General features: G+C 34.7%; 1 protein-coding gene across 4 annotated transcripts in view; it reads left to right on the forward strand.

The window, feature by feature from the left end:
- LOC111057558 (protein kinase C and casein kinase substrate in neurons protein 1) overlaps positions 1-19,929 on the forward strand; it is an 87,746-nt gene that overhangs the window by 39,327 nt on the left and 28,490 nt on the right. For all 4 annotated transcript variants that reach the window (XM_039438785.1, XM_039438787.1, XM_039438786.1 and 1 more), the window contains exon 2: positions 14,909-15,149. In XM_039438785.1, the coding sequence (XP_039294719.1) occupies positions 14,936-15,149 (214 nt within the window). In that variant the 5' untranslated portion in view covers positions 14,909-14,935. The remainder of the gene's footprint in view (positions 1-14,908; positions 15,150-19,929) is intronic.

The raw sequence follows: 19,929 nt of genomic DNA on the forward strand, positions 1-19,929 counted from the left end.
TGCAAAGTCATTTGGGCATCATCAGCGAAAAAAATTAAAAACATCCCTATCACTGCCAATGATTAGAAATGTAACCTTTACAAAATCTAATATTTTTAATGATATTAAAATATTAAAAATTGTCTTTGAACAACATGTGTTTCGATTGGGGAATATGTTATTATTGTGTTAATATAGTGGAATGTGTTGATATTGGGGAATACTCAATACTTTTTGAACCTGGTGTAACTAGGTAACCTTTGGTTAACTGACTGTTGTGTTCAACGTCTTTGTGAAACAAACAGACGTTACAGAAAGACGTTGAACACAACAGTCAGTTACCCAAAGTTAACCTAGTTACACGAGGTTCTTAAATTTTGAAGATTCCCCAATATCAACACATTCCACTATATTATAAATAAATATCGGGGACCGAGCTTCGCTCTGGAGTACAAAAGCATAAAAAATGCATTACGAAAGAAGAAATTATAATAACATTCATACAGAAAAATGTTCTATCTAATCACAGTAAATTGAGATTAATTCCCAAAGGGAAGGCAAAAATTTCCCTCACAAAGACCCAGTTGTACAAAAGCCGGTTAGATTTCAATCCTGATTAACTTCACGTGAACCAAATCAGAGAAGACCATTTAAAAAAGATGGATTTACTGGAATTGAACAGGATTGAAAATAACCCGGCTTTTTGCAACCGGCACCAAGTACCTGATTGAATGATTACAAAAGTTCAACAGCTGAGTCATAATTTTGACACAGTCCACCACACATGAACTCGCTCACTCACTTCCATCACCTACAGACGACGAAATAATTATTATCAGCTGTTTTTCCAAGGATGATTAATAATTATCCTTTTAATGTCCTTCAGCGAGTTTTCCAAGGGATGAGACCTAGCTCAATCGAATCTTTATATTATAAACCTACTATGTTCTGAATTTCGTGAGAATCGTTAGAGCCGTTTTCGAGATCCGGTGAAATACAAACATATAAAACATCTAAATATAAAAACAGAAGTTGCTCGTTTAATAATATTGGATATATCATATCCCCAATCGAAACACATGTTGCTTTACACATTCTGTAACGTCTGTTTGATTCAAGATTGCCTTCCACTACAAATGAAAATTTTGGTAGAATAATATACATTGTATGTGTTGAAGTAACTGATATTTTCCAAGATCTGTAGGTGACTCAAGAGCGTCGACTGAAGTCTTGAGCACTTTGGTCGTTTCTGTTTTATGAGTAAAGAATGCAGGAGTTGGTGACGAGGTTTGTTTGACTCAGTGGGATTGGAATGTGATATTTTCGTTTTTAAGATTTCCTGTCCAAAACAGGATTTGTCTAGATTCGAATACTGTAATATTGCCACAGTTTCTTTCCTTCAATGTATGTTACTGTATATAGGTGGATTATTAAATTATGGTTTGCCAGTGTTAGGAGTTGAACTAGTACGTCATGTGTGTGTTTCACTGCTGATAAGTCAATGACAGTATTGAAGTGAAGGATTATGAATGGAACTCATGGATTCATTTGAGATAAAATTTGACGGATAAATTTCGATGAATTTATGAACTCAAGGACCCCTTACTTAGGGACCCCTTCAGTAGCCCCTTTGAAGATCCCCACCACAGTAGGGGGCTTCTTCTGTCTTATAAAGCAAAATGTCTTAGAATGGGGAGCGTTCTATAAAGCTTCAAAGCATGGGAAGCGTTCAAAGTACGGATTATCATTGGGACACACCAACATAAAAATAGCAAGACTATTGAATTGAATCACCTCGGAAACATTGCATTTTATTCGTTCATTGTCATGAATAATAATATGAATGAATGCAAGTACTCAAGTTCTTAGGAGGTAAAGAGATTGGACAATGTGTCAGAAATAGATAGGGTTAGAGTGAGGAGCATAGAAAGAGAGAGAGAGAGAGAGAGAGAAAGAGAGAGATAAAAAAGAAGTAAGTACTCGGATGTTCTAGGTCGAAGCTGAATTGTTCGTCAAAGAACTTGGGAGAGACTCGAGAGGCTCTTAGCCATCCTCCTACGTCTCTCCTCCTTCTCCACTTCTTTTCTTCTTTTCTTCTTCTTCTTCTTCTTCTTCTTCTTCTTCTTCTTCAACGTCTTCTTCTTTTTCATCTTCTCTGTCTTCTTACCTTCTTCAACCCCTCCATTTCTTTCAGATTGTGACTCAAGTATGTCGTTCACATTCATAGCGTACGTGATTTTCAACCCCTTCAAAGTTGGGCATATTTTCCCAGAACTTTTACCTCCTTGTTAGAACCTTTCAGCAGATTGGTGAAACATTATAATTCACTGAAAAAATTCAATTTGTTAATTTTTCATCAGTCATACGATCATTATTTGTAGGCTAATAAAAATTTAAGTAAAAACTTGTCAGTAGAATGAGGTTCAATTTCTATGGCAAAAATAATGGGGTAAACGAAAAATTATTCAAGCACCATGATTGAAGTACATAATTCCGAAATATTTAACGTATATAGGCATGAGATCAAAATTTAAAATATTTTAATTCTGATAAATTCAACAACACTATTTCCAGTGATAAGATTGGAAACTTTCTATCCTGGTCTACAACCAGATACAAAATACAAGAGATACAAGATACTACCAGATACAAGGTTCAATAATTGTATTTTCTTATTTATGTTATACAAAATAATAAACATGGCATCCACTGTACTAATTCAATAAAATATAGAAAGAGTAGACAAAATCCAGTAGGCTTGAAATCTTTGGTAGTGTACCAAAATAGCCGGCTGAATCAAACGGGATATCACGTGTTACGATCACAGACTGAATATCTCAATAAATCATTTGCGGCTGCACCTCAACTATGTACCTACCAGAATTAGTAGGGCGACTGGAAGACTCTATATCTATTTTTCAAACTGTGGACATTCGAATGCTGGTGCAATATATGTTTAGCGTTCTTTTAATTTTATCTGATTGTTTCACTTTCAATGTAAATGTGGGATAATGAGATTCACTTTATTCTGTCATCATTCCCTACAATAGCCTATAATTACCACCAACGCTTCCCATGCTGGCAGTTTAAAGTGAATCTAAAGCTCTTCCCACATTCAACAATACTCTTGGTCCCTTTCTCCTCTATTTCAATGAATGATTCCACCTGTTCAACTTTTCTTTTCATTTTTTCTCATTTGATATGTCTCCTTTCATTTTGCATCTTCATAATCTCTTCTCTCTCCATTGGTTTTCCTCCAACTCAAACTCCTCCTCCACCTACTTCCTCTTCCTAATTAATTTTTTCCTTGTTTCGTCCTTCTCCTAATTCACCTTCTCCTTCACCTCTTTCTGCTCCTCTTCTCTTCCTCTTTCTCCTTCTATCCTACTCTTCAACCCTCTTATCATGTTTCTCTTCCTTCAGATTTCTGCTCCTCCCAACTACCTTACTCTTTGTATATCTTCTACTTTCTGTTTCTCTTATTCTTTCATCAACTCATATCATTCTCCTTTTCTCTCTTCTTAGTCTTCATGTTCTTCTTTCCTTTCTTCTCCCCACTGTTTCTGATTCCCTCTCTCTTCTTTTTCTCCTCTCCCCTCACATCTTTTCTTTGTTCTGTCCCCAGCTTCTCTTTGCCCTTCCCTCTTTCTCCTTCAATTATTTGTTACACTTTTCTAGACACCATATTTTCTCCTTCCTCTACTGTCATAATCATCTCATTACCTCTCTCCTCTGTTTCTACCTCCTTCTCCAACACCTACTGCTCCTTCTCTTCCTTCTTTTTCTTCTTCTTCTCCCTCTGTCTCCTTTTTCGCTTCCTCCCTTCATACTTCCTCTATTAATACACAAACATCTTTTCCCCAAACAACTTTCATCCCCTCCTTCTTTCTCTTTCGCCCATTCATTCTCTTAATCCTCCTTCCTCATTTTATCTTCCATCTTCTTCTTTTTCTTTCTCCTCATCCTCTTCTTCTCCTCCTTCTCCTCCTCCTCCTCCTCCTCCTCCTCCTTCTCCTTCTCCTTCTCCTTCTCCTTCTCCTCCTTCTCCTTCTCTCCCATCTTCTCATAGCCGTTCGTCTGCAATTCCTTTCAACGATGACTCACGTGTTTGTATGTGTAGAATTCATGTCTGCTGTCCATTACTTGCCGTGAGAATATTTTGAAAACTTTCTTCACGAAACGTGAAACGCATCTGAAGAAGAAAGATGAATGTATTGAACAGATGTAATGTACTGAGTGTCTTGATTAAATTGTATTTGTTTCGATACGATGTAATTTTCAATCATAAATGTTGGCTGAAGTGGTCACCCGTCCAACAGCAGTAGCAGGCTTTTTCCTTATCTGAGCGAGTAGATCTGGATACCAGCGCGACCATGGAGCCAAATGCTCCTCAAGTTTTACTTGGCGAATATGACTGAACCATCATCATCATCATCATCATCATCTCCAATAAGATGCAAAGTGACAATGTCACAAGGCACAAATACCCCCTGTGCCCTGCCTCTCAGAGAGCGATCTACGATTCTATAGATTTCTATATTATCTTAGGTGAATGATCTTTATCAATATCCTCCTAAAGAATTCTGATCGCAGATCGTTTTCTCTCTAAGGCCGGACCCTTAAGTTCAGTGAGTTTGTCAGCCCGAGTTGAAAGACCAACATAAGCTAGAATACATTGAGTTGAGCATCATTGCTTACTGCATTTGATAACTTATTTTAGACCTACGTTTACATTGTTGTCAACTTTTTGGGCATGGCATTTTTCAAGCTGGCCAAAACGCGACCCAGAATGCTCTACTGTTGGGAGAGTTAGTCAATCAGATGACATTCTGGGTATGCGTTTTTTAGTTGAGCTCTGAATGTATTTCACTCCTGTTTGCAGACAAGATTTTTCTTAAGCAAACACTATTGTAGTCAATGATCTGTAATAATATCATTTGTGTAACGGAATTTGTCATGTAAGTAATATCATTGAATAAAACTTGATTTGGTTTGGGTTTCCTCTGGGCTTCTAGAAACACTCGACACTGGTCAGCTTTAGAGGTGTCTAAGGCTAGTTACACACACATCTTTTTTCGGACGTTCGATTTTTGCCGACCTTCTATTAGATTAAACAGATGTTTGTCAAGTTCCGTTAAATCTGACGGCAAAAAATCGAACATCCAAAAATCGATGTGCGTGTAACTGGCTTAAGGTAGGCGCACACAGATCGTCATCGGACGGACGGCACGCATCGGACGGATCGGACGATTAGATTTGATGCATTGTTTTCAATTGGAGTGCGCTTACCTATCCGCATCGTACGCATCGTAGATCGGAAATGCCGTCAGGTATCCCGAGAGGAGCATTGAAGCGACGGCTCCGTTCGGATTTAATGACTCAATGGCTCAATCGCACGGAGATAACTGGTGTTCAGTTTAACTATTTGTTGCCTGAGGACGTTCAAAAGCTCAAAAAACATTACTTGCGACATGCAGAAATAGCTAAAAAGATTTACTTCGTCTTCAATTCAATCAGGAAACAGATGATTAAATTCTCCGTTTTCTATCCTTTTCTGATTAATTCTAAGGATCCACATTTTTCGTTTTATCTTCCTACGTCGCTGTACTTCTTCATCTTCGGCTAACAAACAAGTAGCAATTATCACTTCTTCTTAGCTACTGCTATCCGTAATTTATATACTGTAATATTTGTTTATTAAATTCCTAATTTGCACACGACTCGACATACGTCGCAATGAACTAAAATGCCAATGCTCCGATGACGACTAGTATGCGCAGCATCTAAAAAAAGTACGATCCGTCTGTGTGATGACGATCTGTGTGAGCCTACCTTAAATCATCCACTGATTACAGAAAGTAAATGAAGAATAATTATGTATTCTATCGATTTCAATCAGCTGATGAATATTAAACTATCAATAGGCTATTGATTACTCTTGGCACGGGTGAGGACAGAAGACTAGAGATAAGAAGAAGCAAGGAGGAGAAGAAGAAGTAAAAAAAGAAGTAGAGAATGATCATTCACCCGGCTAACGGCTATCGGAATATTTGGAAGCGGCGAAATTGAAATCAACAAGGGACGACATTCCTCGGTGTATTTCTCCTCCTCTTCCTCGTCCTCCTCCTCCCTGGGCCAGGGTTTGATGACACTGCCGAAAGGCATTTCACTTTCTTGTCTGTGGCCTCTGACAGCAATGCAAGACGACACACATTACAAGAGAGAATAAGTGCACACCGGTACTACTGCTGAGAAAGAGAGTGATATAGATGGTGTGCAAGAGAGAGAATGAGGGAGAGAGGTGCCCGCGGCAAGTTGCATCCTGAATACCTTTACTTCCTCTACTTTCCTGTGGGTAAAATTATCCTTAGTAGGTAATGAGTACTGCAATTTCAATTGCAAATTTATGTTATTCTGAGAAAAAACAATTATATTAACAACATATTTTTGGAATTTTGGTCATTCTGGATTGCTCTTGTCAAATCAATAATAATATCGGGCCACCGAGCTTCGCTCGTTTTATTTGATGAACAGAACACAATTCTCTAAAATGATCTTGTTTATATTTCACAGCTGGCTATTATTTCATCTTATGAATTTCGGGGATGCGATATTTTGATTTTTCACATACTCGCTCACTCACTTTTTTACTATCCACAGCTCTTTCAGCCAAGGATGAATTAATGTCGTTCAGCGAGTTTTCCCAAGGATGAGACATAGTGCAATCGAATTTTTATATCATAAACCTACTATGTTCCAAATTTCGTGAAAATCGTTAGAGCCGTTTTAGAGATCCGTTGAACATAAATATCCAGATATAAATATAAATAACCAGATATAAAAATACAGAAATTGCTCGCTTAATATAATAGGATTTTCGTATTTGAAACAGTTGAATGACCGCTTTGTATCAGCTGTTATACTCCATATTTACTTCCTGTACAAATATTATTTTATTGAAATCTAATTCAATCCCTTATTGTATCACATTGTATCATTACTTAGGGCCGTTCGCACAGTTTAAAAACTGAATCAGAAAAGCTGGTGGTTCAATCTGAAAGAGGTCACACATTGTAATTAATGTGACCATAGCTTGATTTTATCCACCAGCTGTCCAGATAAGCGTTTAAACTGACACTTTGCAATAGCTCCTTATAGTTATTATGTAAATAGGCATATCAGAGATCTGCTTTTTATCAAAACAAACGAAGGAGTGAGTGAATTTCATTGACCATTGAGCTTGATCTGTATAAAGGCTTCAAGAATTTGTAAAGTTTATCGATCGAAACGGCCTTTCCATTATCGTCAAACCTACAAATGCCAAAACCCTTGAGTCTAAACTAAGAAATCGTTATAGTTTTTCAATCATAGTTTACTGCTCAAATATTAATTTCGAGTTTTCTCTTTGAGATTTAATCTCAAAGTCAGGTTCAAAGGCTCTGGGAGAGATGGATAAAAATGTTATCTTACAAGGTTGAATCACTACACCTGTCGTATCTTGCAGCATGATCTGAAATATTCACTGGCATTTCTGGAACTCTTTCTACTTTTGTTAAAATCACTCTTCAAGCCTCCGTGCTAATCTCTATTCAGCTTGGAATATCTTATCATTATTTTATCATGTCTGTGTCTAAATTGATGTTGTAGATCAACTCTCAGATCTATCTTGGCGCCCTAATTTCGCCCTCCTAGGTTTATAGTAAAGACAGAAATTATTCAATTCAACAATGAATCAAATTTTCTTGTAACATTCCTGTGATAATTTCCTCTTTAAGACTGTTCGGTACACCTTTTTATTTAAATTGGAAAATCTTTATCAATATAATTGTTAAGATCGTAAGAGTGAGAAAAAGTGGCAACTGAAATTTTTAAGTGATCTAATAAGCGAGTTGTGGGTTGTTGAAGTGCTAAACTCTGTTTTATTTCCAGATCATAAACGGTTTCGAATTTTCCATTGGAGTTTTTTTTATACATTCAGTATATCATTGGCTTTGTTCTAATAAGGGTTATTTCGCGATTAATGCCAAAATAAACGAGTTATCGAATTTAAAAAAAATGTTACTTTTTTATTTATGAACGATATGGGGAATAAAATATTTTAGTTTGGAAAGATACATTTTTTGAATTTTTAAGAAAAATTCTAATAATATAGTCGAAACCGTTTATAATCTGGAAAGTTAGCACGTCAACAACCCATAACTCGCTTACTAGACCACTTAAAAATTTCAGTTGTCACTTTTTCTCTCTCTTATAATACAATACAAATAAATTTTATTTCCATTAATATACAAATAAACAATCTAATCAATAAAATGTACATAATATTCGAAAATACAATATATGAAATTTACTACAAATATAAATAAATTGCATTTTTTCGGAAATTAACGTACTCAACTATGGGAAACCCATGTTCTAGAGCAGGTGTAGTAGTAGTACAGTTAAATTTAGAGTGGGGGTGCAAATACATTGGGTAAGTGAGCTCACATATTGTTCGAAATTATGTTTTCTATATTATGTCTTCCAGTTGTTGTGATCCAGTTTTTAACGGCGCTTTTAAATTTTCTTGAGTTTTCTATCATCTTGATATGTACAGGAAGTAAATTGTGGAGTTTTGGTGCTAGGTGGTTGAAATGTCGTTGGTATGTTGCCTTTCTAGCCACGTTCGTGATAAGTAGGCTTCTATTTCTTGTGTTATGACAGTGGTTTCTGTTTTGAAAGCTTTCTGGGTTCTTGTGCAGTCTGCAAATAATTTCTAGGGAGTAGAGTTGTCTTGCGTCCATCACACCAAACTCATTGTAGAGCTGGTCTGATGGATAACGAGGTGGCTTCTGCTCAATTATTTTAATTATTAGTTTTTGCACTTTTATATAAGGGGGTCGAGGTGAACGTAGTTTGTTCCTCCCCATCCTACAATTCCATAGGTAAGCAAAGACTGAACTAAGGAATAGTAGACCATTTTCATGCACTTCTCGTCTATTATTGTTCTCAGCATAATAATGATTCTAACAATTATATTGAAAAAAATATACAATTTAAATAATTTAAAAAATAACCGAACAGCCTCAACCTCATCGTTCTTTTCCATATTTTTTTCTCATTCCTCTTCATTTTCTGCATTTTTCTTTTCTTCGATCTCTCATAATCCATTCCTCCTTAATCAATTCCGTTCTCCAAATGAATCACTGGAGCGAGTCTAACCTCCCACTCAAGTTTCCAGTTGTTTCATTCCCACACAACTATTCTCTCTCTCTCTCTCTCTCTCTCTCTCTCTCCTTCTCTCTTTGTCGCTCTCCCTCTCACACACTCTCTCTCTCTCTCTTTCTCTGTATTGTTCTCTAAAGATTCTTTGTTTCTCTCTCACTCACTCTCTCCCCACCTTTAGCATATTATTCGTTATGAAGATGATGATAGTGACAACGGTTGCGATGATGATGATGATAATGAGAGTTATCATTAGCTGCCTCTTCACCATAATAGTAGACGTCTTCTTCCTTCCACCATGCAGCATATGTATGGTGCGCATGCGCACTGATCCGGTATGTTTAGAGGCAACATCACCATTATAACACATGAATATATGTGTGGCTTTAGTTGGGGATTTTCTCACGGTGCTCTGCCTCAAGGTCATGCTTATGATTGATCCTCATCGCAATCCTTTGCGCTGCTTTGCCACACTTATCATCGACACATGAGTGCTTCTCTTGATATTAAATTGTTAAATTCATATCAAAATGTTATTGAATTGTTATATTATTAAGTTGTGGATCTAAAGTGTTCTCATACGATTCGTTAGTATAGATTGATACTTTGCTAAATTTCCGTTGAATTAATAGATTTTTGATCTGTAAAAACCTATCACTAAATTGTCTAGCCTATTCAACTTGTTTCATGGAGAACTACATCTTTCGAAAATATTTACCTCTGGTTTATTGAATAAAATTGATGAATTTGTTACTATAAAATTGTTGTTAAATGAATATTGTTAAAAAAATAAATTCCCTTCAAACCCCATCAAGCTCACACTATTCGAAAATATTGCCTTTTCTGAATATGAATTTTCCCGGGTTCAACGATCTAATATGCCACTAGTCATGATCATGCATATGACTGTGAAATGGGGCCTTCATAATTATATCCATTCCTCAGTTCTTCGTCTTTCAAAGAAGTACGTTAAAGCAGTAACGATCCCTGATTGGTTGATCATTCATTTTACAAAGTCTGTATGGTCTGTCGATGGATTACATATAGGCCTATTACTGCATCGATGCTACTTGCATGCGATTGGTCAATTGGTAAATCGCAGTTGACGAAGAGAATGGCTTGCATTAATAACATGTTGCCAATTTTTTCCAAGTCAGTTATGCGGATTAGACTCAAACTATTCTGAGTTCATTTAAATGAATAGCTAAATTTTACACATTGGTCACGCTAACTGTAGTGTTCAGTTATTTTCCGAAAAATTTTTGTGAAATTTATAGGATTGTTTTTTTAGTAGAAATAAATTCATTCATTATTCATTGTCTTCGTATTCTTATTGGCGAGTCGGTTCAAATTCTTAATAAACTTGCACACTAAACTCTCATAATAATTATTCTTTATTTCATTCTAGCTTTGCAGCTTCTTTCTTTCGTAAAATTTGAAATGTGAAGAAAAGTCTCCTCCCATAAAGAGATCTAGGCTACGAAAATGTTTATATAGTGAATTGAGTGAAATAGGCCAATGTTCTGTCTGGCAGTAGATATCGAAAACAGAGCTGCATGTGCCCTAGTGAATACGTAAACTCTGGAATCACTCATCTGGCATTTAACCTTGCTACCACTTTATAGACTTTTTCGACTAGGAAACTTTGTAGACTCTGACATACATTGTGTACAGCACAGATAGACATCTCTTTCCTCTCCATCTATAGAACGAGAGTCTACAGAAATGTATTTCAGTTTTACAACTATATAATATCAAGGTTCAGATCGATGTATTATGAAATATTTAGTACAAACTTGAGTTCATGAAATTAAACTCAATTACACAGTGAGATGATCATCAGTCTTACAAGTTACAACATTCATGATTTAGTGAAGTATTTTTATTTTTTTTTTGGGTTTCAACATCTCTAAATTCCTAGTTTATATATAAATGTTTACATGTTTACATGAGTTTGTGGATTTGAGTGAAATTTTCAATATTTTTTTGCAATTGTGAAGGAAGAGTTTTATTTGGATTCATATTTGGAAATTGATCAATCTAATAAATTCAAAATTGTAGTAGATACATTTTTTGGACTGAAATTGTGTACGAATTATCATTTAAGTTACGTAAGTAGCATAACCTTTAGACTGTGTATTCCAAATTAAGGTTTGAAGCAGTTTTGGGCAAATGCCTGTTGTTTTTACCTGAATTGTATTTGCATATGAATAGATAAATAAATAAATAAATTTCAATCTTTTTTTTGCATACACTCAACCAAACAAGATATTCACAAGTAAAGATTTTTACTTTGACAAATTTTGCAAAAATTTCATCAAACTCTTATACTAGTCTAGGTACTGTAATGATAATGCAACCCAGTGGAAAAACATGAGACTATTCTTAAGAAATTGGCGTGGTTTTGTATAGAAAGGTTGAAATGAATAAAACGGAATAGATCATCAAATCTTAATGTAACTATGGTCATAAAACAAGAGATTAGGTTAGTTTGTGATACATTTGTGTGTTTCTTTGTTAGTCTATGATACAAATGCATAGCAATGATAAGTTTATCGAATTCTCTATCCACCATTCCTCCTAGCTCACTGCATTATCATGTCAATAGAGACATTATGCCAATAATTTCTATTGAGCGAAATGCAACAATTTGCTTATCAATGTACCTGACACACAGGCATCATTTGCGTACGCTCTTATCTAACGTGTACTGTACAGTATTGTAAACCAGTCGCAAGTTCGAATAATTATTGAAGGCTTTGAGTAAAGAAGACACCGCTCACCTTGAAATGTCACATGATTTGCTAATTATTGATGACGTATCACTCTCTCACTCAGTCTCTCTTTCTTTCTCTGTCTCTCTTTTCATCATCATACCTTCCGCCTACAAATTCACATGCCAATTTTCACTCAATTCTTCGTTTATTGTCTGTCTTCTATGCGCCAGCTTCTAAAATCTTGCACTTCTTGTCACCTTCAATTTCATAGACTAAGGGGCTTGAAAAACTGTCTTTGAGTTTGTGCTAGAAAATCACTTTCCCCTGTGATTGGAACCCTTCTAAAAAATTAGGTTTTTTCTCTCTTCAGCAGTCTTTTCATTAATAATTATATTCATTATCTTATTAAATCAACACAACATAGAAGTAGAAATGAATAAGTTCTGAAACTTCTCATTTCAATCAATAAATTTTGTGTAACCTGTCAATTTTGAATTAAGATGAGTGATAATAAAAATGAATTAAGTCAAAACCACAAGGGTATGGTTTATTCAAACTCTTTATCGTTTTAATCCTTCTTGCCACATTTGTTTTCATGAAATAATTTTTTTTCACAGATTTTGACTATAACGTTCAATTGAATAAAACTTTCTTTCCGCACTATTCACTAATCACCTATTTGGTTACAATCCAATCTCGAAATTATACTCTCGTTTAATTCCAAAATCATACCTGTTTTAATACATTTTATGGGCTTTCATGTAGTTTAATAATAATATAGAGTGACCTGGCTAGCTCAGATCTTTCTAGCTCAGGTGCCAGAGTTTTCAGGTGGCAACTGATCAATTACAAGGCCTCTGACATGACCTTACAACTGCTTTTTAGGCAGCCGGGACCGATGGCTTAACGTGTCCATCCGAAACACGGATGTAGAGTTTAACTACTCTACATTGAAATTGAATAGTTTGAAGAAACATACGTAATTACGTTTCTATAAAAAAAATGATCAAAGTTTGGAATAAGAATCATAAGACAGTGGAGAGTTTTAAACCACTCGTTTTCTACTAATTTGTTACCGGTCCTTTTTCTGATGTCATGCATTTTTTTTCATACATGAAAAAGAACTGTATGCTATTTTGAGTTCAAATGTATTCATTTTTAATAAATGAATATGTGTTTCTTATAAACAATTCATTTAATTACAAGTATTACAATAATGAAATGAAAAAACAAGAGGTAGTACAACACTAAATTTACTTCTTGCTTGGCTATTTCTTCAGCTTCACTCTTACATCGGAAAGAACAGTTTGTTATTTTCCCTTCAGTGTATTGATCTTCAATAATGTAATGAATATTCTCTTGTATCCTTTTATGGAATCTAACAATGAACATGATGATACACCCCTACCCCTTCTTAAATCTACTATTGATCGGCTCAAGGTCAACATTTATCGTATGTCGTGATTGGATGACCCTTCGACAGCTTCTTCAATTATTCATCTGTTGTTGGCTAAGCCTATTAATCGTTCTTCTCAAAAAATAAACCTGGAGTCCTGTCATTGTAAACACATATACACCTGTCATGATTGCAATGGAATGTTGGTGTATGCATAGTAATGAAGCGTGTTGTTGGATGTGTCATCGTCTATTATGGGATATGATTATATGAAATAGAAATTTATTTGTTGGTTCATGAGCAAGAATATTTAATCTTGATCATCACGGTTTAAATTTGTTCGTAGAGTATTCGTTCCATGAACAATAGTATAGAATAGAATGACTTCTTTTTTTGTTGACGTGGCGAAGTTTGGACAGAAATTTCCACTCTACCACTTAGCCAAGAACCACGAATAAGTAAGTGGTTTGGATTCGACTCCTTGAACAAGAAATTTTAATGTTTTTGCAACTTTTTTACTGGTGAAATTTTTTCTTAAGTAAGCTTATTTCAATTTTTTACTTTAAATAAAATAACAGAATTTGAAGAATGTTTTAAAAGTTGAATAAATTCCCCTAGAATTGATATTCTGCGAAATCATGTATTATGTCATGTCAGATCATGGATGATTAATATCTTGGAGAATGTATCCTCAAAATTTCATGAATTTATTTGATACCAATTCGGTAACCTTCATGGATTTTCTTTCAACTTTGAACACTTAACTTTGACACTTGTTTGACTTTGGTCACTTAATTTTTTATACTTCATACCAAAGTATAAAAAATGGAATAAGCTTTCTTTGAAACATTTTACCAGTAAAAAAGTTGCAAAAGGCCTTGAAATTCACTGTCGAGTCCTTGTTGTATCTCAAAAAATAAAAATTATGAAAAAAGTTTTTCCTTGGAAATTTGTTTCATTTTGGTAACTTGATAATATAAAATTATATAAAGCTTTTTGATTAAAACTGATATAAAATTTTAATACTTTGAAAAATGTCATCAGTGAAAAGTTTTACGCTGTGATCACAGTGATACGCTTCGAGCAAATTTTTTCTAGGTTAGGTTTTTGTATCTCCAATTTTTTCCTTTGCTGCTCTATTTGAGGTTAAATCATTTTTCTATCATTATAATTAGTAATTTTCCAGTGGTTTGTTTATTGTTATTGGTTGTTTATTCTATGTTAGAAGCCTCTCGCTGATAATGAACATGTGTATTTGCCTGGTAAACATGCATGTTCTACCTTTAGTGGCCAGCCTTACTTATGTGCTAGGGTTCGAGTGATACTGCCGCATATCCACTGAAATATTCTTATTTTGTGCTCTATGTCCAGATCACCTTTATTTACTTACTTATTTATTTATCATTCACAATCAACGTAAGGATGAAGAAACAAACTACAGTCCAAAACTTCTTTTTATCCCATTTTCATAAAATAAATTGTCCGAATAAAGGTTATTCGAGGTTTTGAGCCTTTTCAATTCTTTCAAGCTGATGTCACAGCCTGTAATGTGTGTGTCATGTAATAATAATTTCATTCACCTCATAATTAATTGTTTTGTTTTATGGTGCAGGCTGAGGAGTAGCAGTAAGGGGGGAGGATGTCTCACCATAGCGACGACATGATGCTGATAGCATCGTCGGACTCGTTCTGGGAGCCGGGCAACTACAAGCGCACCACCAAACGCATCGAGGATGGCTACAAGTTGTGCAACGACCTCGTCACACTCATCCAGGAGCGAGCCGACATCGAGAAGGCCTACGCCAAGAGCCTCAAGGGCTGGTCCAAGAAGTGGACTGACCTCATAGAAAAAGGTAGGCTAATGAATCAATTAAATAAATATAAACGAATAAATCAATTATAATAGAAACGAATAAATCAATTTTATAAACAAATGAAATGTTTATTGTCAGCCAGCCAAAAAGCTCAAGACGTTGTCAAAAAGTTATGTACATAGTTTGTACATCAAGCACAAACAGTCATTGTTACGTATTGAGATCATATATTAATTCATACATTTCTGAAGAAAAAGTGAATACAGTATTTTAAGACCAAGTACGGGTTGTATCAGATTTCTATCAGAACCACCCGTTAGTTGACTAAATTTCAGTATTCACCAGTGGAGAACAGCACATGAGGACACCTCAAGGATCAAAATTTCAAAAACTTCTAACTCAAAGACCATGTTCTATCAGAACCGTCCGTTAGTTGCACTAAATTTCAGTATTTCCTAGTAGAGAACCGCGCATAGGGATCAACATTCTTAAACACACATAACTTTCAACAAAATGATCGGATCTCCTCGTTCCACAGCTCATTCTTCTCAACTTGTCAACGCGGCTCATAAGAGTGGAAATAAGCTTCTCAGGCCCGGTTGTACAAAAGCCGATTAAACTTTAATAGTGATTAATTTCACGGACACCAATCAGAGAAGCCTTCTTTTCGAAAAGAATGGTTCTCGTGAAATTAATCACGATTAAAATTCAACCGGCTTTTGTACAACCGGGCCTAAGCAGCTAATTTTCACACTTATGAACCGCGTTGTCAAGTTGAGAAGAATGAGATGTAGTACGATGAGATCCGATCATTGTGTCAAAAGTTATAATTGTTCAAGAATGATGATCCTTATGCGCGGTTCTCCACTAGGAAATACTGAAATTTAGTCAACTAACGGGTGGTTGTTGATTTTTCACTTTTTTTCTTGAAATTTTACTCTTTTTTTTGAAACTCAATACAAGATGTTGCTCATTGGAGAAAGAAAGCTCCAAATAATTTAATTTTATTCAACATTTTATTAAGGTATCTAAAAAAGGCCAGAGTGAATTTTTCTGTCCGATGACTTGATTTGGCGGAAATAGCTGTAAGCTGGGAAATGAACAGAAATTACAATGTTTTGGGGGCACTATCATGTGCAATTTCCAGTTAGCACAAGGTAATTTTGCATGAAAAATTGGTTCTCATGTATTCAATAATAATAACAATATATTATTATAAGATCAAAACTACTAGTAGTTCTGTGAACAGTAGACCTCACGCAGTATTCTCATCCACAAGTACCTGATTGAAACTATATACCTTATGGAAATACAGCAATTAATAGACTGACTTCTCCACACATCTGTGTAATCACTTGTCAGCTGATTTATGATGAATAATTCTATAGTCTGATTTTTCCTTTCCTTGCCCTATTACCATAGGTAAGGAAAGTATTGCTTTCCGAAAAAAATTAAGGTACCCCAATTTCTAAATTTCTATACGTTTCAAGGTCCCCTGAGTCCAAAAAAGTGGTTTTTGGGTATTGGTCTGTATGTATGTATGTATGTGTGTGTATGAGTGTATGTGCGTCTGTGTACACGTTATCTCATCTCCCAATTAACGGAATGACTTGAAATTTGGAACTTAAGGTCCTTACACTATAAGGATCCGACACGTACAATTTCGATCAAATGCAATTCAAGATGGCGGCTAAAATGGCGAAAATGTTGTCAAAAACAGGGTTTTCGCGATTTTCTCGAAAACGGCTCCAACGATTTTGATCAAATTCATACCTAAAAAAAGTCATTGATAAGCTCTATCGACTGCCACAAGTCCCATATCTGTAAAAATTTCAGGAGCACCGCCCCATCTATGCAAAGTTTGATTTTAGATTCTCAATTATCAGGCTTCAGATACAATTTAAACAAAAAAATTTTAGTGGAAAAGATCAGCATGAATATCTATACAATTAATGGTCAGTAACATTTTCACCTAAAATTGAAAATAAGCTCAAAATGTGAGAAAATAAGATTATTTAATTGCAAACTGTTGGCAACTGTTGATTCTATTAAATCATTCACTATGAAGAGATAGCAGACTTCTTGTGTCTGCAGCGCTATTGTCCTGTCACCAGCTGGCTTGGATCTTTGAATAGTAGATTTGATATGCGCGGGAACACTAGCGACAGTTGATCAATTTTCATAACGGCAAGGAAAGTTGTGTGAGTGCGCCACACCAGATTTTTACTCTGATATTGGCGTATGAAGGAGGCTCCTTTTTCCGTTTATATTATTCTTGAAATGCAAAATTTTCAAAAACCTTGTATATACGTCGACGCGCAATTAAAAAAGGAACATACCTGTCAAATTTCATGAAAATCTATTACCGCGTTTGACCGTAAATGCGCAACATAAAAACATATGAACATTTAGGCTACACATTCAAACATTAAGAGAAATGCCAAACCGTCGACTTGAATCTTAGACCTCACTTCGCTCGGTCAATTAGAAGATCAAAACTACAATAAATTTTGCAAGCACCAATATATATAGTGACTGGACAATTTTTTTCGTTATTTCATTTCTGAGCTCTACGTAAATTTGTAATTAATTTCCGAAACCACTATTTTATTTCATGTCTGCAACTTGTAGTACTAGAAATTAGAAACGTCTCCTCTGTCGTATTTCTTGAGTATGCAGTTGGATGCATTTAATCCTGGAACCGGCATTCATAAAAAGCTGATTGATCCTTTCTCTCTGGCCTTCAATTATCCAAATAATTGCCTGTGTGTCTCCAATGCCTCCAATTCGTGTAAACGATTCCTTGATTAGTCAGTCAGAAGAAAGTCACTGATGACCAGATCCATAGAAAGCTGGCCTATTAAACTATAGATGAGTCAAAGTATGACTTGTCTGGTGCCAATTACTTAATGTAATATCGTGGCATTTCAACTTGTGCTTCATTACTTGAAAGTTGAGCTAGAGAAGTACGATTTTATAATTATTGTGCCAACTGACTTCTGTAAAGATGGATTTTCACTATAGTTCAGTTAGTAGCAATCTAGTAATATTTCCTTATAAGGGTTGACTCTAGAAATAAATTATACAATGGAGACAAATTTCTTTTTTCCAATTATGCAAATTATTCACAAATAACATAAAAGTTATTGTTGAAAGATCCTAGTACGAATGAAAGGATCTATATTCAACTTGAATTCATTCGAATGAATACATTTCTTCCATTGCTATATTAGTTCTAATTTGAATATTATTATTCAAAGCATATATTATATCATTATTATTTTCCAAAGCCTAGAATATTCTTCATTGATTCATACAATAAGTACATCATCAAAATGATAGGGAGAGAAAAAGTAAGGTAACCTTGTGCTATTCCTCTCCCAAATTTAGATAAGGTTGCACATATTCCGAAATAGGTTGTCTTGTAGTTGCTCACTTTAGTTATTATTATTCTAATTTGAAGCATATTATTCATTGAATGAATACTCTGAATGTTCATTTAAAGACTGCTACTGCTTTTATAAATAAATAAATAGATTTTATTGTCGTAGACCAATATAGGTGATTGACAAAGTCATAAAAGTCATAGTAATACAATTTCAAAATAATAAAGTCAAAGTAAAAGTGTAAAGTTACAAAGTAGAATTACATCAAGTATACTCAATATTGTGTTTTGTATGTTGAATTTTGTGAGTTGTATTATCCATGTATAAATGCATAAATCCATATATAAATAATTTATTATTCCATGACGAGCTTATACATTTTGAAATTTCAGGCAAAAATAAAGAATTTGAATTTATACTTCTGAATATATTATACTGAATGTATTTATAATCCAACATCAATTATTGATATCATCTGTTAAAATCTTGATTCCATTCATAATCCCTGAGATAATCTGTGGAAAACTAATACGACATTCATTCACAAAATGTGTTTATGAATAAAAACCACTAATTATCTCCCATTGATAGATTTATTAGACATCTCATTTTAAAAGCCTATTATTAGCAGTTTATTTTTGAATATTCATGCTCCATCCCGTTAAAATTAACTATTAAATTACAATCTTGGCAGAGTTAATCTTCTAGTTTTTGAGTGTGACACTCCATAAATAAGTTCATCTGAACGATGAATTTGTTTTTACTAGCAGCAATGATTGTAAACGATTATAGTTGTTAGCTGTGGCCATCATATTGATAGCTCCTTGTCTGGACTCGGCTGTGGAATGCATTTGTAGCATATGCATAGTCTGGAATCTGGCGGCCAAATATAGATCAATTCAACGCAGACATTTCTAATCATTGTGTTTATTCCAGTCAATGGACGCATTAACTGTTCAATAATAGCTCTCTGCAAGAAAAATACAACCTGTTATTTATGAGAATACAAGTAGTGATTGTTATCAATACTTGATACTATAGTGAGATTCACGCTATAAAGTCAGTGAAATGATAGGACTACAGGATTGCCAAGTGTGAGGGTTCCACCGCCTTCTAGAGCCAATAGCATGATTCAATTCATCACAGTATATCTGATCGATAATATCAACTGTTGATTCTTTTTAATTATCAATTATATTTCATTCCTCTATCTTCTTTAAATGTATGAATGCAGGGATACTTTCTTTTATTTATAAAATATAATTATAGTATCCTTTGAAATTAATAAAATAATAGAATAAGAATACTATAGCTACTAGTTTCGGTGTTCACACCATCATCAGGTTATCCTATACTATTAAACCAGCAATTTCTGTTTATATGTTTGTATTTCACCGGATCTCGAAAACGGCTCACGATTCTCACGAAATTCA

This window comes from Nilaparvata lugens, chromosome 12 (genome assembly GCF_014356525.2).
Source record: "Nilaparvata lugens isolate BPH chromosome 12, ASM1435652v1, whole genome shotgun sequence".
Classification (NCBI taxonomy): Eukaryota; Metazoa; Arthropoda; class Insecta; order Hemiptera; family Delphacidae; genus Nilaparvata; species Nilaparvata lugens.